Here is a 26184-nt window from a genome sequence, read left to right on the forward strand (position 1 = left end):
CTCCCAACCGTGAAGCACGGGGGTGGCAGCATCATGTTGTGGGGGTGCTTTGCTGCAGGAGGGACTGGTGCACTTCGCAAAATAGATGGCATCATGAGGATATATTGAAGCAACATCTCAAGTCGTCAGTCAGGAAGTTAAAGCTTGGTTGCAAATGGGTCTTCCAAATGGACAATGACCGCAAGCATACTTCCAAAGTTGTGACAAAATGGCTTAAGGACAACAAAGTCAAGGTATTGGAGTGGCCATCACAAAGACCTGACCTCAAACCTATAGAAAATTTGTGGGCAGAACTGAAAAAGCGTGTGTGGGCAAGGAGGCCTACAAACCTGACTCAGTTACACCAGCTCTGTCAGGAGGAATGGGACAAAATTCACCCAACGTATTGTGGGAAGCTTGTGGAAGGCTACCTGAAACATTTGACCCAAGTTAAACAATTTAAAGGCAATGCTACCAAATACTAATTGAGTGTATGTAAACCTCTGACCCACTGGGAATGTGATGAAAGAATTAAAAGCTGAAATAAATCATTCTCTCTACTATTATTCTGACATTTTACATTCTTAAAATAAAGTGGTGATCCTAACGGTATGGGGTCCAGCCAAGTTGTTTTTGAGTCACCAGGAATATGGCTGTGGACTAATTTGTCATTTAGGGTAGAACATCTCATAAAGCTTATTACTGGTGGCTCTGGGAAGACTTTGCGTAGTAGCGTGTCACTTTGGATGATTCCCCAATGTCCTCTGCTTCAGTGCTATATTTTGTAACAAAGTACCCTCTCTCTGATACATCACGAGGCGCTCCCCTTCACAACAAGTTCTCTCTGTGAAGTCGTCCGGCCCTTCTACCTGCATCTTTCAGGACCTGTGCGTGGTAGCCCTGATTTTCAAGAAGCGATTCTCTAATTCACCAGATGTGACACTAGTCTGTTTCCTGATAGCAAATTCTTCTGACTCTTTGGGATTGGCAATATAGAATGTTCTCTCTTAGCCTTTTTGGGTGGAAGCTATCTGCCCTCAAAATGGTATTCCCATCTGTAGGCTTCCTAAAGATTGTGTGCAAGCAACCTTTGTCATTTTTACTGATGTCAAGGTCCACAAAATTAATGTTATCCTTGTTCTTCTCCATAGTTAGTTTGATGTTAGGGTTAATGCATTGGTGGAAGGAAATAAGTTCATATTCTGAGCCAGACCAGAACAGGCAAACATCATCAATATAGCGTCCCCCACCATATATTCCAGTCAAATAATTGGGTTTTAGAATGATCCAAATTGAAGTAATTTTCCCATTTACCTAAGTCCAAACCAGGGTTGGAAGGGCTATAGCAAGCTCCCATGGAACATCCTTTTACTTGTTAAAAAATATGGTCCTAAATTGGGTTGCAGAATTCCCGCAACTTTCAATAAATTCCTTGGTTTTCCAGAAATCCTGGTTAGAGGATCCAGATTCCCTGCTTACTCCCGCCTGATTCCAGGAATCCTCCAACCGGGATTTTGGGCAAAGCAGGGAATTTATTGAAAGTTCCTTGAACTTTGCAACCGTAGTCCTGAAAGACAAAGATGTTATTATTAAGAGTCCATTCATTCTGTGGGAGGCGTCTCAGTCTCAGGCCGGGTACTCAAGAAATGGTGCTTAGCTGCCTATCCTTGTTCATGTTCAATGGTGGTGTGTAGAGACTCCACATCCATGGTGACCAAAAAGGAAGTACCTATATTGTTCAATTCCTTAATTTTGTTCAACACATCTGTGGTATCATGAAGGGCAGAAAGAAATTGATTTCTCACCTTTCCTGTAGGGTCATGAGAGGTCCCTTTGCTGTCATCTAGTGGACAATTTGCTCTATTGCCCTCAGCTATGTTTAGACTGTTGTGGTTCATGTTTGCTGTGTTCTAGTGTACTATAAAATAGATGGCTCTCCTATTCTTAACACTTTGCCCAGGCATATTCAATGTTAGAACTACCTTTTTAAGGGTTCTGATGCTTCTAACCTTGAGATGCATTTTTGATAACATAGCTACATTATTTCATTTTTTAACAGTTACATTTCACATGCTGTTGGTATAAATAATTTATTATAATTTACCGGTTTCTCAGTTATTTATGCTGGGAAAAAGGAGTGGTTTTGGGCGGTAAATCTCGGTAATCGGGTTCCCGCCATTCAACCCTAATTTTATTAAGTAAATATTCAAAAGTATACTTCAAGCAAGCAGCCCTGTCATCCTCACATTCTCACTTAGATAATGTTAGCTGGCTGGCTAGCTAGCCAGCTAGATAGTTAGTTAGCTTAGCTAGCAATCTGTGATACTTATGTGTGAACACTGGACTGGCTCCAAAGTGAACACTCGTCCTTGATACAAAAATAATACTGTTACTGTCTGGGCCTATTATTTTAGTTAGTGGGCTTATTTAGTTAGTTTTCCGAAATACGGAATCTGCAAAAAGCAAGACAATTGGTTCAGAGCTATCATTCAGGCCATGTGCTTGCATTCATGATGAGCTAAGTAGCTAATATTAGCTAGCTAGCTAAATTAGAACGTGTGACTCAAACCAGTGCGGCAACCATTTGCCTGCATAAACGTTTAAAGTCATCAGCGCATGCCATTTTCAGTTGAAATCTATAGCCAATACATTTTGTATTGAATAACAGTGTAATGTACATATGTATGGCTTCTGTGTGTCGTGGAAATTCTACACAGGGACACTCAAAGTCAATCTTAAATGAATTATTGTTTATTATTTGCATGCTGGAGAGGTCACAGTCAAACTACCGGTACCGGTCTGAAGTGAGCCCTCCTGGGGAAGTTCTCTTATATTCTGCTTACACAGTCAAGTTATATTTGCATGATTTAGCTTATTCATAATTAATTCATCTTTAACGTTTGGTTCATTCATGTGACTGACCAATACCTCACGAAGCTTCTTCTCTCCAAGCTGAGACCTTGAAACTGAGAGATCCTTTCATTCTCAAAACAAGGTTCTGGGCTTACTGCCAAATTGAAGATACTGATAGTGAGGATTCGTTCAGTCACTTACATGAACACAGAAATTGGTTATTAGAAAAGCACAAACATAACATTTTCCATCACATGAGGTTGCCATAAAGTGTTTGTTTACCATTGACTGTTGCAAACACTGTAGTAAATCTACACAAGACAAAATGTTGACGACACATGGTGACATTAGGAATGGCATGTTACTGCATTTCAATGCTTATTTGTGAACTTGCGAACAGTGCAGTTTAAGATTTACTTTGAAACCAAGTTTAATTCATTCAGCCAGCACACTCCCCAATAGGGTGGTTTAGCACAAACAATGTTGCATACTTGTTATCCATTGCCATAGACACATCTTTAAGGTGTACTTAAGAAGGTAAACTAAATAAGTTTTGTATTTACTGTCATATTTAGAGGATATAGTTGCTTTTTGGTGGATATCCTGTAACTTACAAATAAAATGTTTGTAAATTCCTGAAACAGTTGGACAGCGTTCATTGTCAGTCAGGGTGTTCTGACTGAATTGTTCATTTCTTAAAGGCATTTGACGCTTTAGCAGTATCCTACTGATGATCCTCAGTCCCTTGAGTGAATGGCTGAAGCCTTAGATCCACTCTGTTTCGTCTCAGTTGTGATCCATGCTCCGTTTGGATCTCATAGGATCGCGGTGCAACTTCTCTCTGCACACACCCTTGCTGCATCCAGGTTCCTGTAGTGATGTCTTGGAGTCGTACATGATCTCCCGGTTTCAGTTCAGGTAAGTGTCTTGCACTTTTGTCGTGTCGCTATTTTTGTTTGTCTTTCTGTTTTTCCTTCGAGTTTGACTTTGTGAGCACCTCTGGGTGTTAGCAAGTCCTCATGGATGGCTAGGTTGGTTCTGATGCGACGTCCCATCAACATTTGTGCAGGTGAAAGTCCGTTTTGCAGCGATGCGCAGCTGTAGATCATCAGATTTTTTAGGAAATCCTCCTTTCCATCATGTGCCTTTTTCATCAGACCTTTTGACAATTTTGACTGAACTCTCTGCTAAGCCGTTGGACGTTGGGGCTGGAGGTGTTGTGTTGGAATCCCCAGTCGTTAGCAAACGATCGGAATTCGGAACTTGAGAACTGCGGGCCAGTGTCCGAGTACAGTTCAGACGCAACCCCATGTCTTGCAAAGACTGATTTCAGGTAGGTGATTACAGCTTTACTGGAGGTAGTTGGCAGTGTTGCTACTTCAGGGTAGTTTGAGTAGTAGTCGGTAACAACAATGTGACTTTTGCCATTGCAGTCAAAAAGGTAAACTCCAACTTTGCAGTAGGGTCTGTTGGGTACTGGATGAGGCATTAGCAGCTCTGCTTGCTGCTTTGGCCTGTAGGTCAAACACAGTTCACATGAAGCAGTGGTCTGGCGGATTTTCTGGTTCATTCTTGGCCAGTACATTACTTCTCGTGCTCGTCGTTTGCATTGTTCCTCACCCAAGTGGCCCTCGTGTATTTTCTGTAGCATTTCTTTGCGTAGTGTCATGGGAATGACAATCTTGTTGCCTTTGAACACTGTCATCCACAACGGTGAGCTCTGCTCTGCACATCCAGTAATCCTGTATTCTCCTTGGACAGTTGTTTTTCTTTCAACTCTGTCATTGTTTGGTCAGCTGCGGTCTCTCTTTTGATCTGCTCCATTCTCTCAGAAGACACAGGAAGTGATGCTACGATCATGTCGACGTAGGCCTGAATCTCAGTGTTTTTCTGTGTGTCGAAGCTTGCCTTCTTGTCGACTGCTCGAGAAAGAGTGTCGGCGGCGAACATGAACTTTCCCGGGGTATAGATCATCTTCACATCATACTTTTGCAGTCTGATCAACATTCTCTGGATTCTCATTGGACAATCATTCAGGGGCTTAGACATGATTGACACCAATGGTTTGTGGTCGGTTTCTACTTCGAAGTCTCGTCCGTAGACGTATTGGTGAAACCTTTCGCAAGCGTATGTGCTCGCCATTAGTTCTTTCTCCATTTGTGCATACCTTGTCTCTGCGCCTGTCAAGGCTCTGGACGCATAAGCGATGGGTTACCATGTGTCATCATGCTGTTGCAGAAGAACTGCTCCCAGACCAAACTGTGATGCGTCTGCAGAAATCCTTGTGCTTTTCTCTGGATCATAGAACCTGAGCACTGGCTCTTCTGTGATTGTCTTCTTTAGCAGTTTTCCTGTTCATGGGACCATTCCCATTCATTTTTCTGTTCCAGAAGACATCTGAGTGGAGCGGACTGTGCTGACAGTTGAGGTATGAACTTTGCAAGGTAGGTGATCATGCCCAAGCGTCTCACATCGTCCTTGTTCTTCGGGCGCTCCATGTTGTTGATGGCTGATGTTTTCCTCGGGTCTGGTTTGACTCCATCCTCTGAAAGTACGTCTCCCATGAAGGTAAGTGTTTTCACACCAAACTCGCATTTGTCCTTGTTTAGTTTTAGGATGACTTTCCGTGTCAGGTCCAGCACTTGTCTCACTCTCGCATCGTGTTCTTCTTTTGTGGACCCCCAGACGATGATGTCATCCATCATAGTCTCCACTCCTGGAATGTGCTCGAAGATCATGTGGATTGTCTTGTGGTAGACCTCTGGCGCTGAGAGAATCCCATATGGTAGACGAAGAAATCTGTACCTGCCCTCAGGTGTGTTGAATGTGCATAGCCTTGAGCTTGCATCATCTAGCTTCATTTGCCACAATCCTGATGAGGCATCAAGCTTTCTGAACCACTCTGCCCCAGCAAACTGCAACATCTCTTCTCTGGTTGGCAACTTGAAATGCTCTCTCTTGATTGCTTTGTTGAGATCTCTCGGGTCTAGACATATCCTGAGATTGCCGTTCTTTTTCACCACAATAACCAGTGAGCTTACCCAGTCTGTAGGTCCATCAATCTTTGTGATGACGTCCATCTTTTCCATGCGTCCGAGTTCCTCCTTGAGCTTTTTCCTCAGTGCAAATGGAACTTTTCTGCATGCATGCACAACTGGAGTAATTTTGTCATCAGTACATATTTTGTATTCTCCTGGTAAACATCCAAGACCCTCAAACACATCCTCATACTCAGCCAGTAGTGATTCTTGGTCATTTTCAGTCTGATGTCACTACATACACTCTTTTCAACAAATTAAGCTTTTCACATGCATTGATTCCTAGAATAGGCTGTACACTCTTTTCCACAATCAGCAGCTGTGCTCTGAACTGTTTTCCTTTGTGCTGTAAAGTTACTATGCAGCTACCTTTGACTGGTATGTTCTCCCCAGTATAACCAGTAACCTTAATTTTCACCGGGTGTATTTTGCTCTTCACCTTCAGTGTTTTGAAGTCATCCAGCGACAACAGGTTTACCTGTGCTCCAGTATCAAGCTTGAATGGTATTATAGTTTCATTTACTGCATTGCATATTTCTACAGAAACAACAAAGAATTCTTCAATCTCCTTGACTGTGTGAACCTTTTTTCTTTGTAGCCTCAGCTTTGCAGCATTTTCAGATATTATTATTTATCCCACAGTTGTTACATGATTTACCATATGCAGGGCATTTTTTTGGCTTGTGGATAAATCCAAATTTTCCACATGTAGTGTTTTGATTTCTCTCTTTTGCTTGTTTTTGTTTTGTAAGGCGTTGTGTGTGTGTGGTGCTCCTCTCTTTTTATTGCATACACTGACGTCTCATCCCTGCGCAGCTCTTAAGCTTGTGCTCTGGTGGTTTCAGCTGCTCAACACATTCACTGCTTTATCCAAAGTTAAATCTTGCTCACACAGCAATCTCTCCTTGAGTCCATTATCAAGTATGCCACAAACTATCCTGTCTTTCACTAGTGAGTCTTTCAGATTTTCAAATTCACACGTTTTGCTCAGTGTGTACAGCTCAGCCAAATACTGGTCAAAACTGCCTCCCTGTTTCTGATCATGAGAGAAACTTGTATCTCTCAAACGTGACGTTCTGGCTTGGTACAAAGTACTCCTCAAATTTAGCCATTAGCACAGTCAATGTCAAGTTTGCCTCATCTTGTTGAAAGCTATTGTAAATGTCCAATGCATCCTCTCCAATAACATGCAGAAAAATGGAAGCTTTCAATTTGTCATCTCCCCCTGCACCACTGGTTGCTAGGTAGATATTGAATCTCTGCTTGAAACGTTTCCAATTGTCAGCTAAATTTCCTGTTAACTGCAGAGGAGTAGGAGGACTAAGCCTATCCGTGACGGAGAACAGGAACGGTGTCAATTTCTCTTACTTCAGTATGTTGCTCATCAACCTGCTCGTCAACATATTCCAATGCAGCCTCGCTCTCGCTGCTGTCACTCTCACTTCTGCGGCTCGTTGCCCTCGCTCTTGCAAGCTAGCGTCTTCGACTACTCACTTCACTTGACTTGTGGGAGAATGTTCAATATTCGTCACGGAAATTCGCGGTGTTACTCCTTTCTTTTCTCTGTCTTGTCATAGCGACTACCAATCTGACACCATGTTATGTTTGTTCCTTATATAATGACAAACAGTTGGATTTAACTACTTTTAATGAACATATACTTCAGCTAGAAAACTCCATGTTTAGCCATGCAAGGCATTCTTCAACCACCCGCCCCAGCATAGCCTGCTGGGTAACGTAGTCTAAATGTTATTAATTAACACATAACAACACAATGTTAATTTTTTATATTTTGTTAAATCATCATTTAGAGTATCTTTTAAGAAATCATCTTATAGAGTATCTGTAGTACAATTTGTATAAAAAAAAGGTCTGTTTTTCATTCCACCTCTAAAGAAAAAAACGATATCGGTGACTTTTGCCTTCATAAAATCGGTATCGGATCCAAAAATCCCATATTGGTCGGGCTCGCTCTCTCTCTCACACACATTTGTTGTACCATCCTTGTGGGGACCAAACAATTGATTCCCATTCAAAATCCTATTTTCCCTAACCCGATCTCCTAAACCTACCCCCTAACCTTAATCCTAACCCTATACCTAATCCTCCTACGCCTAAAGTATTTGTCCTTGTGTGGACTGTCAAAATGTCCCCACTTGTCCGAATTTTCACTATCCTTCTGGTCCCCACAAGGATAGTAAAACCAAACCCCACACACACCTTTCTAAACCACTTTTAGGAATAGACTGGTATAAGAGCATTTTGCTTATACAGCACATCAGTTCTCATATGTATTAATGAAGGCATAATCCTAAATATAAAAAGTGTTTTTCTTTAAACTGATGTTTCATTACAAATCCAGCTGCGTTTGTAATCCCTATCAGGGACGCGCTGCCCAGCTTGCCTGACACAGCAGGACTCCACAAACACTTGAGGACAAATTCAATATTTGAGGGAACCACAACATCATGTAGGCCAGTTGTTGCATTCAAATGAACATGAACATGCACATGGCTGTTAAGTTGCTATAAAACTGTCCTCAAGTTGCCTGTAACTGAGTGGACTGGAGATTCCTTGGAAAGATGGTTTGGCCCATGGAGCCTGAGGCCTCCTGTATCGCTCCATCAAGACACTTTACACTGCTTTATCAATCTAGTAGAATAAGAGCAGTTGTTAGCTAACCAAAACAGAGAGCCCTATGCCTTGCTCCCTGCTCAAATTGTGTGTACAATTTAGCCTAATGGTTTTATATTTATTTTTAAAGCAGCCCATTTCTGACAGCTGGGCCTCTGTTACATAAATTAGGGCCAATTTCACAGAGCGAGATTTAAAGCTTCCCCCCTGGACTAAATTGCACTGAGTTAGGCTAGGCTACATCAAGATACTTTTTAATTTTTGGTTTCATAAACATGGATTAGGACCTTAGCTGCAATCTCAAATCCCGGAATTTGACTAGTCCACTAGTCCGGATTTGACAGTTGGATTTCAATAAATATTTTTAGAACAGGGCCCGGTTGCATAAAACAACTTAAGTTAATTTCCCCTGATTTTTAAATGAGTTGCACAAACTAATTTCCCCTTAAAATTAAGTGAAAAATGAAAGATTCACCCATTTTGAATGTTATTTTGTTTATGTGCATATCAGCGACGTTCTATTGATTCCCGGGTTATTTCATTTGTATCCTGAGCTATTGCCAATCAAACAGGCAGAAATTCGGATGGTATGTCGTAGCTGGTCCCTTAAGTGCTTCATTCAGTATGGATATCAATGTAAACAGCATTTGTGGAAGTGAGGTAGAAAATATCCTGATTTAAAAAAAAAAAAATCCTATAAATCACATTGGCTATGCATGGCCTGTCTGCAAGGAACTTAAAACATTGTATCAACTATTAACTTGGTCTAGCCTGAAGCTCTTGCTAGCAAACTTACAACATTGTCTAAAATATTCTGGGCCCTCAGTTTTCCTTGCCAGTGAACTCCGGACAGACCGACTCAGCTTTAGACTACTTGCACAAGTGATAGGCCTTTTTATGATGTTTCCACCGGATCAGAGCATTACATTCTTTCCCCTTTCAGCTGAGTGGTTATGGGAAGGGAGAGAGCTGGAAAGATTTTTCAAATAGGCTACACTGAGGAACTATAGTCATTCTCAATGGATGTAAAAACAGCCGGCCTGCCTATTTACTATGTGAGTTTTTACACTCGTAACTTCAGTCAGAACATAACCTTAAATTTTTTTAAAAGAGGGTTGTGTCAGCCTCTGTGTCTCTTTCCCTTTGTCTCATGCTGTGCTAACCTTCTGCTGGTGCAGAGGTTTTCGAAGTGCTTAAAAAGTAATCAGTGTGGCTTACTTTTAATTATCCCTAATAAAATCACCTAGCTTCTCCATTCAGGTTGAGATAATGACACTCGGATCTAAATTGAAAATGTTAAACAAGGAATGCTCTGATGAATAGCTTGTATTCTGGTTGTTAGGACAAGGACAAATATATCTATGATGACATTTTTGTTACCCATAATAACAAAGAAATAACTCACTATCTTTCACTATCCAGAACCCTTCCCTTTTTCAACATTTAATTTAATATCAGTTTTTTATTTTTAATACATTTGCAGAGATTTCTAAAAACCTGTTTTTGCTTTGTAAGTACGGGGTATTGTGTGTAGATTGATGGGGGGGGGGAAAAAACAATTTTTGTAACGTAACAAAATTGAAAAATTCAAGGGGTCTGAATACTTGCCGAGTGCACTGTACACTTGGTTGCCATTGATAGCATACATTTGCTTGTTTGGTTGATGTTGGCTGTTTGTAGTTATGGCATATACCAGTGTGCTAAATGCTCATCATTTGTATCCCATCTCCTTTTTTCCCTCCCACAGCTGTGCTGATTTACCTGTATCTCTGCCACGTGGGACACAAGGGCTAGCTGATGGGTCAGAGGTGACTGCATGAGGAGGCGGAGTTAGGAGACCCTGGGCTGAACTTAGACCAAACCCAGTCACACTCCTGTTGACCTTGCCTCTCCTCTAGAGATGGTGAGGTGTGTGTGTGTGAGAGAGAGAGAGTCTGAGAGAGAGAGAGAGAGAGAGTCTGCCTGGCTGAGTGCGAGGATGTCTGTCTGAGTAGGCTATGTTTCTGTGGCTCTAATGTATGTTCGGGTCTGACTCTCTGTTTTTATGCGTCTGTATGTCACATCTTGAATAACGACAGTTTGTTTGAGAGGAGGAAGAGAAATATAGGAGATGTGTACTGTATGTGTTGTTGATGCTCCGCTCTCTTGTGGTACTGAAAGAGATGAGCTAGGTCGTGGTTAATGACCCACCTCACCACCTCCACCTCTGAGGACTTGAGCCTCCCCTCCCCAGTCTCCACACACTAGCCTATGAATTATTCAACCCTCTCATAAATAACCCACTGTAAGGAGTGATGCCTACACACTGCAGACAGAGAGGGATGGAGCGACGGGGGAGAGATGGAGAAAGAGAGGGATGGAAAGAGGAGCTTGGGCTCAAAGCTCCACATGGTGCTCTCCCTGTACTGTGTACAGTTGGGCTTGCAAAAACGGCACACATTCGCTGATACAGCTGATTTCTAGGAAAGCACACACTGGGTTCGTAAGTAGGACAAATGGAAATTTGCAGCAGCACCGGTTGCTAGGAGGTGTCACTGTCAAATATATGCGGCGTAAGATGGCATGTCTGGCACCCAGAAAACACCTTACTGTAACTGGCCAACTCATTTGTCTTTAGAATATTGATAAAATGATCAGATGTTCTGAATGACTCATTTTTTATTTGTTTTTCCTTCCTCTCAGAGGTCCATCCGATCGTTCGCCAACGACGACTGCCACGTCATGGCCAAGCATGCCGACATCTACCCTTTGCCAGAGGAGCTGGAGGCTGTCCAGAAGCTGGTGTCCACTGTGGAATGTGCCCTCAAACAGGTGTCGGACTGGATGGACAACCTCAATGCCTCCCTAAGCAAGGCCCCAACCACCACCACCACCGTCGACATCAAGGCTGCTGGAGACTCTACAGGCACCCACGGCAGCACAAAGTGAGTTCTCTTCTACAATTTCACAAAGGCTTGAGGTACTTTTACATTTTCGTGTTTCTTAATCCTGGTCCTGGGGACCCAAAAGGGTGCACATTTTTGTTTTTGGCCTAGCACTATCCACCTGATTCCATTGCTCTACATAGTAGGTTTTAACAAAGCACTTATGTAGTTATTTCTTCCTCTGTTTTGGTGATTATGTGTAGACTACATAAATGTAACTTCGACATATGACAAGTGTCTGAAAACAAAACATTTTAGTTTATAACTCTTCAGTCCTCTCTTAATGGCGTCCTTAGAAACTATAGTGTAATGTGGCTGATTACTGCACTGCTCTGTCTTCACCAGGACCCAGAGTGTGTCGATCCTGTGTGGGGTGATGCGGGTGGGTCTTGTGGCTAAGGGCCTCCTGGTTAAAGGAGACATGGATTTGGAGCTGGTCCTGATGTGCAGAGACAAACCCACCAAATTACTTCTGTACACTGTTAGTGCCAACCTGCCCTTGCAACTACAGGTCCGTTTTTACTCAAACATTTTACATGAGCAAACTAACCATAACATTTTCAAATTAATGGGATGGCACATTATTCAACTTGAGTTCTGAATTCCACACCTTTCTGTAACGTAGTGCAGACTAGATGTTGACACGGGAGAGAAAATGAATTCCTGTCCCATCTTGTCCAGTAAAAAAAAATCCTGTCCTGTCCTGATTCCGCAACAGTTCTTCTATAACCCCTGAACTGTCCTGTCCCGATAAAAATCACTCCTGTCCTGTCCCGATAAAAATCACTCCTGTCCTGTGCTAATTTTTAGGTGCAGAAATAACTTCCCCCGTTAGCTGCTTGTCTGTCTGTCCCCCGCTCTGCATGCAGAATTGTATTAGTGGAAACCGAGACTGTTCTTAGGGCAGGCCTGGTTGTAGCTAGGTGTGTCGAGGGCCAATTTTAGCTAACCTTAGCCTAATTATGCTGAAATGCCACGTTAATTCTCCTAACATGCTGGGTAAGTTCTCCTAACCTGCTAGAAAAAGTCACTGCTAGTCAAAACATGGCAGACCTGCCCTGAGACCAGTCTGAGTATCCACTGATGCGTAGCCAATAGCAAATGCTCCGTTTGGCTGCTGCTCCATGCTCACGAGACAGTTGCCTGCGCTGTGCACACACAGCTTCTGAGGTAAAGTAGGGATCGACTACAACTGGAGCGAGGCGCGCTAGTGTGAGCCGACCGAAGGGGGAGGGGATGAAATACCTTTTATTTTTATGAAATGCTCCACACGTTACATATTTCTATCCCTCCCCTCCCCCAAACCTCAGTTTAGAACTATTCCTGTACTGCCTGTTCCTGTGGACTGTTGATTCGGTCCTGAACTTCACTCTAGAACTTGAATCCCATTCCTGCCGGAATCCCGTGGGAGTCCTGTTCCTGTGTAAACTTCTAGTGCAGACCTGAGCATACCACCACTCTTTTGTGTAGTGTAGTGCAGACGTGACTACATCCACCACTGCTTTCTGTAGTGCAGTGCGGACGTGATTACATCCACCACTGCTTTCTGTAGTGCAGTGCGGACGTGATTACATCCACCACTGCTTTCTGTAGTGCAGTGCGGACGTGATTACATCCACCACTGCTTTCTGTAGTGCAGTGCGGACGTGATTACATCCACCGCTGCTTTCTGTAGTGCAGTGCGGACGTGACTACATCCACCACTGCTTTCTGTAGTGCAGTGCGGACGTGACTACATCCACCACTGCTTTCTGTAGTGCAGTGCGGACGTGACTACATCCACCACTGCTTTCTGTAGTGCAGTGCGGACGTGACTACATCCACCACTGCTTTCTGTAGTGCAGTGAGGACGTGACTACATCCACCACTGCTTTCTGTAGTGCAGTGCGGACGTGACTACATCCACCACTGCTTTCTGTAGTGCAGTGCGGACGTGACTACATCCACCACTGCTTTCTGTAGTGCAGTGCAGACGTGACTACTGTACATGGTCTCCCAGTGCTTCCTCCCTCCCTCCTTATCACCCAGTTAATTACCGATCCAGTCTGCTGTGCAGGTTATCATCAAGGGACGATTCCATTTTCACCTCTCAGCTTTTCAGCAAAGGAAGTGGAGTGAGGTTGACACATGGAGAGAGAGTGACATTATGCAGTCTTCAAAGGAACTAGCTACTAGACTAGAGAATACACATATTTCTCCTTGTGAACATAATCACTACAAAATTATGTATTGAAAATGTATTGAAAATGGAATTGGAAGTTTTTTTATGCCTATGAAGTTCAAACATGTTCTGATCATTTTAAATTGTAATAATATAATAGTGTGTAATGGGAATGTGTTGAACATGTTGTGTACATGCCACAGCTGCCTCAAACCTCATTGGCTGCCCTTGCAGACGCTGACGGAGGACAAGTACGAGGTGCGGTCGAGCGTGTCGGAGTCCGCCATCTGGGTGGTCAACATCAACGACCCCAAATTCTCCCTGAAGGTCACCCTGTCCTCACTGGCCATGAGAGATGAACACACTGCCAAAGACCAAGGTATTTACCCCTCTGTCTGTCCTCTAATGAGATTCTTTAAAATTGTATTATCTGAATGTATGATTTTATCTGATAATTAAAATAAACATAAAGCTGTTCCAGCTGGAGACAATATAACTTTTAAAATCTATCAACATGTACTTTTAAAACCTGAACTGTTATTTTCATTGTGGTCCTTAAATTAACAAGGCACGGTTGAGAAAAGAAGGACAATTTAGGAGAGGTTGAGGGAATGAGGGATGGACAAAGCAGAGGTTAAAGATGACAAGAATGGGGTGTGGAGAAAAGAGGTAATGGAGCGAGGGTGATAAAGGAGGGTTGAAAGCTGACCGGAGGTGGTCAGTTGTGAAAATAGCCGTCTGTCTCCGGTTTCTCCGTACAGCGTACTCTCATTATTTTTGTCTAACAGAGAGTCAGGGTGCTTATCCTATCCTTGCCCAACATCCAGTTAGTGGGGAAACTGCAAAATGCAGCACTGGAGACTGAGAGGAGTGCTTATGCTGTGCTTTTTTAAAAAGGGAATGAAAATAAAATGATTTCAAGGATGGGAAGAGCAGCAATTATGTAAAATCTATTGTAGTGTGTCAACCCCACTAGGGGTGACCTGAAAGAAAATATTTTCAGCGTTCTGTACAAAAGGTCCTCGCAGCATAAATGTTGCATTGAGTGTTAGTTGTGAAACACTAGGGCTTTCCGAGTGGCGCAGCGGTCTAAGGCACTGCATCGCAGTGACCCGGCCGTGACCGGGAAACCTATGAGGCGCCGCACAATTGGCCCAGCATCGTCTGGGTTAGGGGAGGGTTTGGCCGGCCTGGATTTCCTTGTCCATCGTGCTCTCCTTGTGGCGGGCCGGACGCCTGCAAGCTGACTGCGGTCGCCAGCTAGGCGGTGTTTCCTCCGACACATTTGGGGATAAGCGTGCAGTGTGTCAAGAAGCAGTGCGGCTTGGCAGGGTCGGGTTTCGGAAGATGCATTGCTCTCGGCCTTCGCCTCTCCCAAGTCCATGGGGGAGTTGCAGCGATGGGACAAGACTGTAACTAACAATTTGATATCATGAAATTGTGGAAAAAGTTTTTTTTTTAAACGTTGAAACACTGGAGCAGATGAATGCTAGGAGAGAGATTTTGCCCTCAGCCTCTAAATATTCCACACAGCACAAGCAAAGAAGTTTCATTTTAATTGTGTAATCAACACAATATGTCACTTCAGCACAAGCTCTCAAGCAACCTCTAGTTCTGGGGAACAACATGAGTAGAACACTGACGATGCTGAAGTTTGTTCTATCCATAGAATCAGGATTCTATTTCTTACCACAGCATCCTCAACCCTGAGGAAGACACATCGCCCTGAAACGGTTCTCTCCATAGAATGTTTGGGAGTATTATATAGTGTGCAAATGTCTTTATTTTACCACAGCACCCCAGCCCAGTGTTTGTGGATTATCAAACCTGGGAGCGCCGGGCTGGAGCCAGCATAGCGACGAGGCCCAGTGCAGGACGCCCGGGTACAAGGGGCTCCCCCTATAAAACCACTCTCTGCCTAGCCCTAGACATCGCTCCTCTTCCTCACTCTGTACTTATCTTCTCTGGGTTACTCTACACCAGGGCTGTTCAATTCCGGTCGTAGAGGGCCGAAACCCTTCTGTTTTTTGTTTCTACTTCGTAGGTTAATTACACTCACCAGCTGTCCCAGGTCTGAATTAGTAGAAGGAGAGGATGAAAACCAGAAATGTTTTCGCTCGCCAGGGCCGACATTGAATAGCCCTGCTGTACACCATGAAATTCTGGTCAATGTCCAATTGAAAGCCGACAGAAGACAGGCAACTGGTATCCAACTGCCTTCTATATTGCCGATATTCAACATATTTGATATTTTGTCGGAGACTTCTTTGCCCGTTGATATTCGACGACTCTAACTTTACTGTTGATTTGCTCAGAATGACATCCCATAACTTCATGTTGTAAAGCCAGTTGTATTTGTATAAATTATGGATTCCCATTAGCTGCTGCCAAGATATTAATATGTGTTATTCATTTTCTTAGTTTTGTGGTCACTAATCAAAGTCTAAGCTGATGACGTCAGAGAGCTCTAAATGTGGTTGTCTTTTTGGAATGTGTTCCTTATGATTGATGGCTTCGTCATGACCTGCAGCTGGTGGAAACTGGGGAGACAATTCTGCGTAGGAAGGGCTCTTGAGGCTCCATTCGCCTGGTTTTTCTTTTTTTTTTATGCGAGGGCTTGAGAATTTGACCAATCACTGAACTATTTCTGCATAAAACAGTCAAATAATTGCAATATTATCGCATGAAACTGAGACCCATCACTGCAGTACAAAAAGAGGGCTCGCTATTTTAACCAATCACTGCATAATATGGTTCAATCAAGCCACATGCCATCAAACGTTTTCCCTTGTCAGTGCATTTTTACCTGTAAATATCACAAAAAATCCCTGCGAAATCCTGGAGGGACTGAGATATATAGTGGGTAGAAAAAGTATGTGAACCCTTTAGAATTACCTGGATTTCTGCATAAATTGGTCATTACAAAAGACAGTCTGTTTAAACTAATAACACACCAAATATTATCGTTTTTCATGTCTTTATTGAACACTGTGTAAACATTCACTGCAGGTTGGAAAAAGTATGTGAACCCTTGGATTTAATAACAGGTTGACCCTCCTTTGGCAGCAGTAACCTCAACCAAATGTGTTCTGTAGTTGCGGATCAGACCTGCACAACGATCAGGAGGAATTTTGGACTATTCCTCTTTACAAAACTATTTCAGTTCCACATTATTCTTGGGATGTCTGGTGTGAATCGCTCTCTTGAAGTCATGCCACAGCATCTCAATCAGGTTGAGGTCAGGACTGACTGGGCCACTCCAGAAGGTGTATTTTTCAATGTTGAGCTTCAATTCGCAGACAGACAGCCTTACATTCTCCTGTGAAATGTCTTGGGAATTCATTTTTCCGTCTGATAGCAAGCTGTCCAGAGCCGTTAGGCAGCAAAACAGCCCCAAACCATGTTGCTCCCTCCACCATAGTTTACAGTTGGGATGAGGTTTTGATGTTGGTGTGCTGTGCCTTTTTTTCTCCACACATAGTGTTGTGTGTTCTTTCCAAACAACACAACTTTAGTTTCATCTGTCCACAGACTATTTTGCCAGCAGCGTTGTGGAATATCCAGGTGCTCTTTTGCGAACTTCAGACCTGCAGTGGCTTCTTCCATGGTGTCTTCCCATGAACACTATTCTTGTTTAGTGTGTTACGTATTGTAGACTCATCAACAGAGATGTTAGCATCTTCCAGAGATTTCTGTAAGTCTTTTGCTGACACTCTAGGATTCTTCTTAACTTAACTGAGCATTCTGCACTGGGCTCTTGCAGTCATCTTTGAAAGACGGCCACTCCAAGGGAGAGTAGCAACGGTGCTGGAATTTCACCATTTATACACAATTTGTCTTACCGTGGACTGACTTTTAGAGATACTTTTGTAACCCTTTCCAGCTTTATGCAAGGCAACAATTCTTAATCTTAGGTCTTCTGAGATCTCGTTTGTTCGAGGCATGGTTCACATCAGGCAATGCTTCTTGTGAATAGCAAACTCAAATTTAGAAATCCATGTAATTCCAAAGGGTTCACATACTATTTCTTGCCACTGTAGTGTATATTCTGTGCCTTTATGGTCCTATTTAAGTCTTTGCAATCCCTGGGCCAAGATCCTTAGCAGATGACTGTACTTTATTTTTCCCAGGTCTCCCCTGGGGCAGACCATGAAGGCCCACAGTCTAGCATTACGAGGTGTGACATGGGTTGACCCATTCGCATCATTTTCTCACCCTGTTTGTGTTCCAACTCTTCCATAATGTCCAGCTTTCACAACAGTCTCTATGGCAAAGATCTGCAAAACCACACATAGACTGCTCTTACAAACCCCTCCGTAAATACAGTACGCTCCTGCACATGGCTACTAACCTTACATTTGAAATGGCCAGTGTGACCACTAAATTCAAAAGCTAATAATGTTATAAGACCAAGATTTTGCAATTGAAGAAATCATTAAATCTATTTTATTTCCAAACTCGCTCAATAAACCAAGCCAGGAATTAACATTTTAAAACCTAAAAATAAGTGGATATGACTATCCAATTTGGTTAGTCGATGGTAATATAAATATTTGAGCGAAAAACCTGTCCCAACTGTTGGAGTCAATTATTCATCACATAATACAATTACCGATTCTAAAATAAGAGGTACTAGCCAATATAATTCATGCCAAAAAAGGCATTGCAAATTTGATTGTGCGGAGTGGGGTTATCTTTTTGTAACTTTGAAATAGCCATAATTGGTTGTGGTTCTAGCTGTAAGCTTATATGCAGTAGATGTTGTAATTGAATGTTGGTTCCATTGCCAATTTTCCAAATGACTTATTTGGAGGGGATGAAGAGGATCTCTCTCTTACTAAGCCCAGAGTTCTTTAGTGTGGTCTGTTTTCTCATCCCAGAGCCAACACCTCGTAGCTCGCTGCTCCTGAGAAACTGACCCTTCACTTTCTTTCCATGGTGGCATCCTCACTCTGATGTTGATGTTCTACTGTTGTTTTTTATTTTCTCCCATGGCTCAGTTCCAGCCATGACAGGGCAGGTTTTATCCCACAGTAAGCCAGTGTGGTTTAGTAACCATAAACATCTGATTGACCTGCAAGACAGAAAAAACCAGCACGGCGTCCTACTACGATGCCTGACAAACAAATTGAATTATGACTCAATTAAATGTTTTCAATTTCACAATACCAATGCTTTCCCACTACTTCTCTAAACATCCTTGAGATCCTCAAGACAGTAGTTACAGAACTAATCTCCAGACATTATCCCCTTCCATTCTCCCCATTTAAAAACAAAAAATGATCAGACCAGTAGGAAGCTAATTATATCCAGCCACCCTACTTGCATGTGTGTCTATGGTTACGTCCTAAATGGGCACCCTATTCCCTAAAGTGCACTCCTTTTGACCACCACCCGCATAGGGAATAGGGTACCATTTCAGATGCAGTTTGTGTTTGTGCTGCAGTCTGTCTGAAGGCCCCCTGGGCAATGCCATCTGTGTCCTCATCCTGTCCCTCTTTCCAGAGGAAGGTGTGGAGGTGGAGGGGCTTGATGAGGTCCTGGACAGGCGGTGGTGCCAGGCTGCCCTGGCAATGCTCAGACACACCAAATGGTTTCAGGTGGGACATCTGTTCTGATTTTCACATACCTCATTCAGAACTGTTTGCTCCCTAGAGGGATATTTGGGGAACATTAAATGGCTTAATATCCTTTGTATGACTGAAGAATTGAGCAATCCTGATGGTGGACTCTACATGTTTTTTATCATCACTGGACTCTTATTGTGAGTCTGTTCACATTGTCTGTTCACATTGTAGGCCAGAGTGACCGATCTGAAGTCGTGTGTCATCGTCATGCGTATTTTCAGAGACATGTGCAACAGACTAACTGTGTGGGAGCCTCTCAAAGGATGGGTAAGTGGTCCAGGGAGAGGAGGAAGAGGTGTATGCACATCATGTACAGTGCATTCGGAAAGTATTCAGACCCCTTCCCTTTTTCCACATTTTGTTATGTTACAGCCTTATTCTAAAATCGATTTAATAAAAACATTTTAGATATTTCTTTTATTAAAAATAAAAAACATACCTTATTCAGACCATTTGCTATGAGACTCGAAATTGAGCTCAGGTGCATCCTGTTTCCATTGATCATCCTTGAGATGTTTCAACAACTTGATTTGAGTCCACCTGTGATAAATTCAATTGATTGGACATGATTTGGAAAGGCACACACCTGTCTATATGTTGACAGTGCATGTCAGAGTAAAAACCAAGCCACGAGGTCGAAGGAATTTCCCGTAGGGCTCCAAGGCAGGATTGTGGAGAGGCACAGATCTCGGAAAGGGTACCAAAAAATGTCTGCCGCATTGAAGGTCCCCAAAAACACAGTGGCCTCCATTATTCTTAAATGGAAGAAGTTTGGAACCACCAAGACTCTTCCTAGAACTGTCTGCCCGGCCAAACTGAGCAATTGGGGGAGATGGGCCTTGGTCAGGGAGGTGACCAAGAACATGGCGGCCTGCTTGGAGTTTGCCAAAAGACACCTAAAGGACTCTCAAGCCAAGAGAAACAAGATTCTGATGAAACCAAGATTGAACCCTTTGGACTGAATGCCAACCGTCACATCTGGAGGAAATCAGACACCATCCCTACGGTGAAGCATGGTGGCAGCTTCATGCTGTGGAGATGTTTTTCAGCGGCAGGGACTGGGAGACAAGTCCGGATCAAAGGAAAGATGAATGGAGTAAAGTACAGAGAGATCCTTGATGAAAACCTGCTCCGGAGCGCTCAAAACATCAGACTGGGGCGAAGATTCGCCTTCCAACAGGACAGCGACCCTAAGCACACAGCCAAGACACGCAGGAGTGGCTTCGGGACAAGTCTCTGAATGTCCTTGAGTGACCCAACCAGAGCCCGGACTTGAACCCGATCGAACATCTCTGGAGAAACCTCAAAATAGATTTGCAGCGACGCTCCCCATCCAACCTGACAGAGCTTGAGAAGAATGGGAGTAACTCCCCAAATGCAGGTGTGCCAAGCTTGTAGCGTCATTGACGCTAGGCTGTAATTCCTGCCAAAGGTGCTTCAACAAAGTACTGAGTGAAAGGTCTGAACTTATGTATGTGATATTTCAGCTTTTTATTTTTAATACATTTGCGAAGCTTTCTAAAAAACTGTTTTTGCTTTGTCATTATGGGGTATTGTATGTGTAGATTGATGAGGAAAAAACGATTTAATCCATTTTATAATAAAGTCTTGCGTAACAAAATGTGGAAAAATTCAAGGGGTTTGAATACTTTAGGAATGCACTGTATATTTGGTGCTGTACATGTTGAGTTAAGATATCCTCTGTGTGTGGTGTTGTCCCTCAAGGTAGCTTTATTCACGTCGAGAATTTACCCGAGTGCGTGAGATGCTATTCTGTTCATGGTTGCTGCGTTTGCCTTAGAGGGGAACGTAGCAGGAGTGATACTTTGGTGCAACTCCATACAATTCAAGGTTGCTGCGTGATATGTGGCTCTGTTCACGGTGGAACTGAGTAAGACTTAATGACTTCGGTGAAACTCCTCGTGATTATTGCATTTTCTCTTTTGTGTGTTGCGCTTGCGTTCACTAGTGTCTGTGACTCACATGATTATGCATAGTATTGACGTCAAACGGAAAAATTACAGATTGTTCGTGATGTTGTGATATTCTCTCCTAGTGTTTACAGAACTGGTGCTGTGAGATTAGGATATCAGGACCTGCTTAGACAAAGCAATTGTCTAAGCAGTAGAGTCGAACAAAAGGGAGCAATGGGTTATAATATATTGGAAAATGCAATATTGCAGTTGTAATGAGTACATAATGCATGGGATGCTAAGGCATACATGTACGAAAGCGTGTATTTGTATTGTAAATGTATGTAGTTCTGTCCTTTTTTGATTTACTTGACTATTAATGTTATTTAATGTTTTGTGTGGGCCCCGGGAAGAGTGGCTGCTGCTTTAGAAGTAGCTAATGGGAATCCTAATAAAATACTAAATACTCTCTCCCCCCAGCCCCTAGAGCTGATCTGTGAGAAGGCCATAGCCACCTGTAACCGGCCTCTGGGGCCCGGAGAGGCCCTGCGCAGGGTCATGGAGTGCATCGCCTCAGGGATCCTCCTCCCAGGTCAGTCACTGGGACTATGAGGTTTTATATCCAGGTATCCCCTGGGAAAGTGGTCTGCTGACCTCAATGGGACTTACTGTGCCCATTCACTGGGGGTGGATGGGCTGAGTTAGCCCAGTAAGCCCATACAATGTATGTGGATTTTTACTGCTGTTCCAGATGGGCCGGGAGTTCACGACCCCTGTGAGAAGGAGCCAACAGACACCTTGTCAGTGATCACAGACCAACAGGCTCAGGCTATCACTCACAATGCACAGGTGAGACACTTAAATACATCAGTGACATACCTACAATACATACAGCTGAAGTCGGAAGTTTACATACACTTAGGTTGGAGTCATTAAAACTTGTTTTTCAATCACACCACAAATTTATTTTTTAACAAACTATAGTTTTGGCAAGTCGGTTAGGACATCTACTTTGTGCATGACGCAAGTAATTTTTCCAACAATTGTTATTTGACAGATTATTTGACTTAGAATTCACTGTATCACAATTCCATTGGCTGAGAAGTTTACATACACTAAGTTGACTGTGCCTTTAAACAGCTGAAAATTCCAGAAAATGTCATGGCTTTAGAAGCTTCTGATAGGCTAATTGACATAGTTTGAGTCAATTAGAGGTGTACCTGTGGATGTATTTCAAGGCCTACCTTCAAACTCAGTGCCTCTTTGCTTGACATCATGGGGAAATCAAAAGAAATCAGCCAAGACCTCAGAAAAAAATTGTAGACCTCCACAAGTCTGGTTCATCCTTGGGAGCAATTTCCAAATGCCTGAAGGTACCACATTCATCTGTACAAACAATAGTACGCAAGTATAAACACCATAGGACCATGCTGCAGTCATACCACTTAGGAAGGAGACACGTTCTGTCTCCTAGAGATGAACGTACTTTGGTGTGAAAAGTGCAAATCAATCCCAGAACAACAGCAAAGGACCTTGTGAAGATGCTGGAGGAAACGGGTACAAAAGTATCTATATCCACAGTAAAACAAGTCCTATAACGACATAACCTAAAAGGCCGCTCAGCAAGGAAGAAGCCACTGCTCCAAAACCGCCATAAAAAAGACAGACTACAGTTTGCAACTGCACATGGGGACAAAGATTGTACTTTTTGGAGAAATGTTCTCTGGTCTGATGAAACAAAAATAGAACTGTTTGGCTATAATGACCATCATTATGTTTGGAGGAAAAAGGGGGATGCTTGCAAGCCAAAGAACACCATCCCAACCGTGAAGCGCGGGGGTGGCATCATCATGTTATGGGGGTACTTTGCTGCAGGAGGGACTGGTGCACTTCCCAAAATAGTTGGCATCATGAGGGAGGAAAATTATGTGGATATATTGAAGCAACATCTCAAGACATCAATCAGGAAATTAAAGCTTGGTCACAAATGGGTCTTCCAAATGGACAATGACCCCAAGCATAGTTCCAAAGTTGTGGCAAAATGGCTTAAGGACAACAAAGTCAAGGTGTTGGAGTGGCCATCACAAAGCCCTGACCTCAATCCCATAGAAAATTTGTGGGCAGAACTGAAAAAGCGTGTGTGAGCAAGGAGGCCTACACACCTGACTCTGTTACACCAGCTCTGTCAGGAGGAATGGGACAAAATTCACCCAATTTATTTTGGGAAGCTTGTTTTTGGGAAGCTTTTTATTTTGGGAAGACTACCTGAAATGTTTGACCCAAGTTAAACCATTTTAAAGGCAATGCTACCAAATACTAATTGAGTGTATGTAAACCTTTTATTCTGACATTTCACATTCTTAAAATGAAGTGGTGATCCTAACTGACCTAAGACGGGGAACTTTTACTTGGATTAAATGTCAGGAATTGTGAAAAACTGTGTTTAAATGTATTTGGCTAAAGTGTATGTAAACTTCCGACTTCAACTGTATATTACATATCTACAATGCTGTAAAGTCAGACTTGTATACATCAGGAAAGAAATGACACTGCTCTCATCGTTACAGTACCTTCTCCCTCACTTTGATTGGATGATGTTTATTTAAAGTGGCCGCACGGCTACTCCAGAGGCCCAGTCGAGGTCTATAGTTAGATCGGTGCTGCTACAGCACCCCAGACTCAACCTCTACAGCTCCTTGGAGCTGAGGACACTCATGATGGAGGCCTAATTAGTCCACTAATGAGTGTGGGAAAGCATTCCCGGTGCATAAAACACTTCTAGACTGCCCGTGTCCCTGAGCAGAATGCAATGTAATACTATAGGGAGGGTAGAGGAAGGTGAGGAGGATCTCTCGGTTTCTCGCTCCAGGTAGGAGGAAATCTGTTTTGTCCATGCACTGTACAGTAAGTGAAGGTTGTTGCAAGTGTGTATATGCTCCCAGTGTAACAACTCTTTCCAAGATCTCTAACTGAATAGTGTGGTGATTGAGAAAGTTAAAACTGCTGGGGGTAAGCCTAGATTGTAAGCTGTTATGGTCAAAACATGTAGACTCTATGGTTGGCCATTTTATGAATTGTTCATCAGTCTTATGGCTTGGGTGGGGGTAGAAGCTTTTAAGGAGCCTTTTAGTCCTAGACTTGGCGCTGCGGTACCTCTTGCCGTGCGCTAGCAGAGAGAACAGTCTATGACTTGGGTGACTGGAGTCTTTGACAGTTTTTTGGGCCTTCCTCTGACACCGCCTATTATATAGGTCCTGGATGGCAGGAAGCTTGGCCCCAGTGATGTACTGGGCCGTACACACCCCTCTGTAGCTAGACACCAAGCAGTTGCCATACCAGGCAGTGATGCAATCGGTCAGGATGCTCTTGATGGTGCCGCTGTAGAACTTTTTGAGGATCTGGGGACCCATGCCAAATCTACTGAACTGGTACTGAAGCAGTTTGCACACAGTTCAGATACTCATCGGTACCTCACAAGACATGCAGCCAGAGGTCTCTTCACATTCCCCAGGTCCAGAACAGAGGCTAGGAAATGCACAGTATTAAGAGGCATTTTTTAATATTTTTGTATTGTATTATTAATTGTAGTGTTATGTGTTTTGTTTCCTATTTGGACTCTAGGAAGAGCTAATTGGGGATCCTAATAAAATAGTAAAATACTAATCAAGTAAATTAGTGGGGTACTGCTAGATTTTGGCATAGCAATGCTACTGTACCTGTACAATTCCAGTCACATGCTAGCATTGGCTTGTGAAAGTACTGCTAACTTCCTTCATATAGACTTAAATAGCAGAATCTCGCAGTATAATATTACATGCTATTGATCGAGAGTTCTGTATTTAATTCACCCATTGATTACATTCTAGTAGGTATTTCTAGCATTGCTCATTCCTATAGGGCTTGTGGTTGTTTTTGACTCTTGTTTAGTGCCCTCATTCTGTCTGGTTTTATACTGTTTGTCTGTTTCAGCATGCGCTACGCCTCCTAGCTTTTGGACAGCTTTATAAGGTCCTGAATATGAATCCTCTCACTCCAACCAAACCGTCACACAGACTCTCCGGGTTGGACAAAGGTGTGTGTGTGTGTGTGTGTGTGTGTGTGTGTGTGCGCGCGCATGCTCGAGATCTCAGGTTGTCTCTGCTCTCCTGAAGGTGAAACCATAATTTGTATCACACAGGAACCTGTCGTAAAAGGCAGCACGAAGACAGACACGCTGACGACAGACAGCTCTTCAAGAGGATGAAACACAACCTGATGAGAGGTCAGATTCACTGCTGCTCTGGCTAAATCCTTCCTGAGTGTAGGGAAATCCCTTTCCTCTCCATTCAGCCTAGAGAACTACTTGATGTAATGTAGACGCGTAGACTTCCTGTAGATCAGCCTATGCCAATTTCCCATATAAGAACTCTATAATAGAATGCTGGTACATTCCAGAATGTCAATACTCAAAAATGGCATTCTGAGTGGGGTATTCATACCATCTCTCATCTACCCCTCATGGCTAGTAAGGCTGTCTGTGTCACAGTAATTAAATTTCCCCTCACTGTGACTCCAATCCCACAGGACTTCGATCTTCCACAGTTCAAAGCAGGTGACTGACAGATAGGGGGGTTGAAATGGACTGGGGATGAATCCCCTCCAGGCAGTCTCTCACACAATTATCTTTCCACACCTCGCTACCTCTCACAGGACACTTACCGACACTATAGGACGCTGTCCTAGTATTAGCACCACCACGTTCTCCCACTATCTGACACACCTGCTCCCTTCCTCAATCTCACTCCTGGTCTGCCTGGGCATTTAGATTAGACATGCCTTGACACCTGCCATGCTAACCTAGTACAAAATCAGAATCCATTGTATAGAACTAGACCTAAACTCAGCAAAAAAAGAAACGTCCTGTCACAGACGTGACTTATAGAAATGTTACTGAACAAAGGGGGGGGTCAAAATCTAAAGTAACAGTCATTATCTGGTGTGGCCACCAGCTGCATTAAGTACTGCAGTGCATCTCCTCCTCATGGACTGCACCAGATTTGCCACTTCTTGCTGTGA

The 26184-nt window shown here is 43.1% G+C and overlaps 1 protein-coding gene across 1 annotated transcript in view; it reads left to right on the forward strand.

Annotated features, from left to right (window-relative positions):
* The window catches only part of LOC106580022 (spermatid perinuclear RNA-binding protein), a 38077-nt gene that overhangs the window by 9405 nt on the left and 2488 nt on the right, over positions 1–26184 (forward strand). The window contains exons 2-11 of the mRNA XM_014160572.2: positions 10252–10407; positions 11187–11428; positions 11774–11939; positions 13824–13968; positions 19095–19189; positions 19388–19483; positions 21610–21721; positions 21881–21978; positions 25099–25201; positions 25307–25390. Of these exons, the coding sequence (XP_014016047.2) occupies positions 10405–10407; positions 11187–11428; positions 11774–11939; positions 13824–13968; positions 19095–19189; positions 19388–19483; positions 21610–21721; positions 21881–21978; positions 25099–25201; positions 25307–25390 (1144 nt within the window). The 5' untranslated portion in view covers positions 10252–10404. The remainder of the gene's footprint in view (positions 1–10251; positions 10408–11186; positions 11429–11773; positions 11940–13823; positions 13969–19094; positions 19190–19387; positions 19484–21609; positions 21722–21880; positions 21979–25098; positions 25202–25306; positions 25391–26184) is intronic.

Source organism: Salmo salar, chromosome ssa20 (genome assembly GCF_905237065.1).
Source record: "Salmo salar chromosome ssa20, Ssal_v3.1, whole genome shotgun sequence".
NCBI lineage: Eukaryota > Metazoa > Chordata > Actinopteri > Salmoniformes > Salmonidae > Salmo > Salmo salar.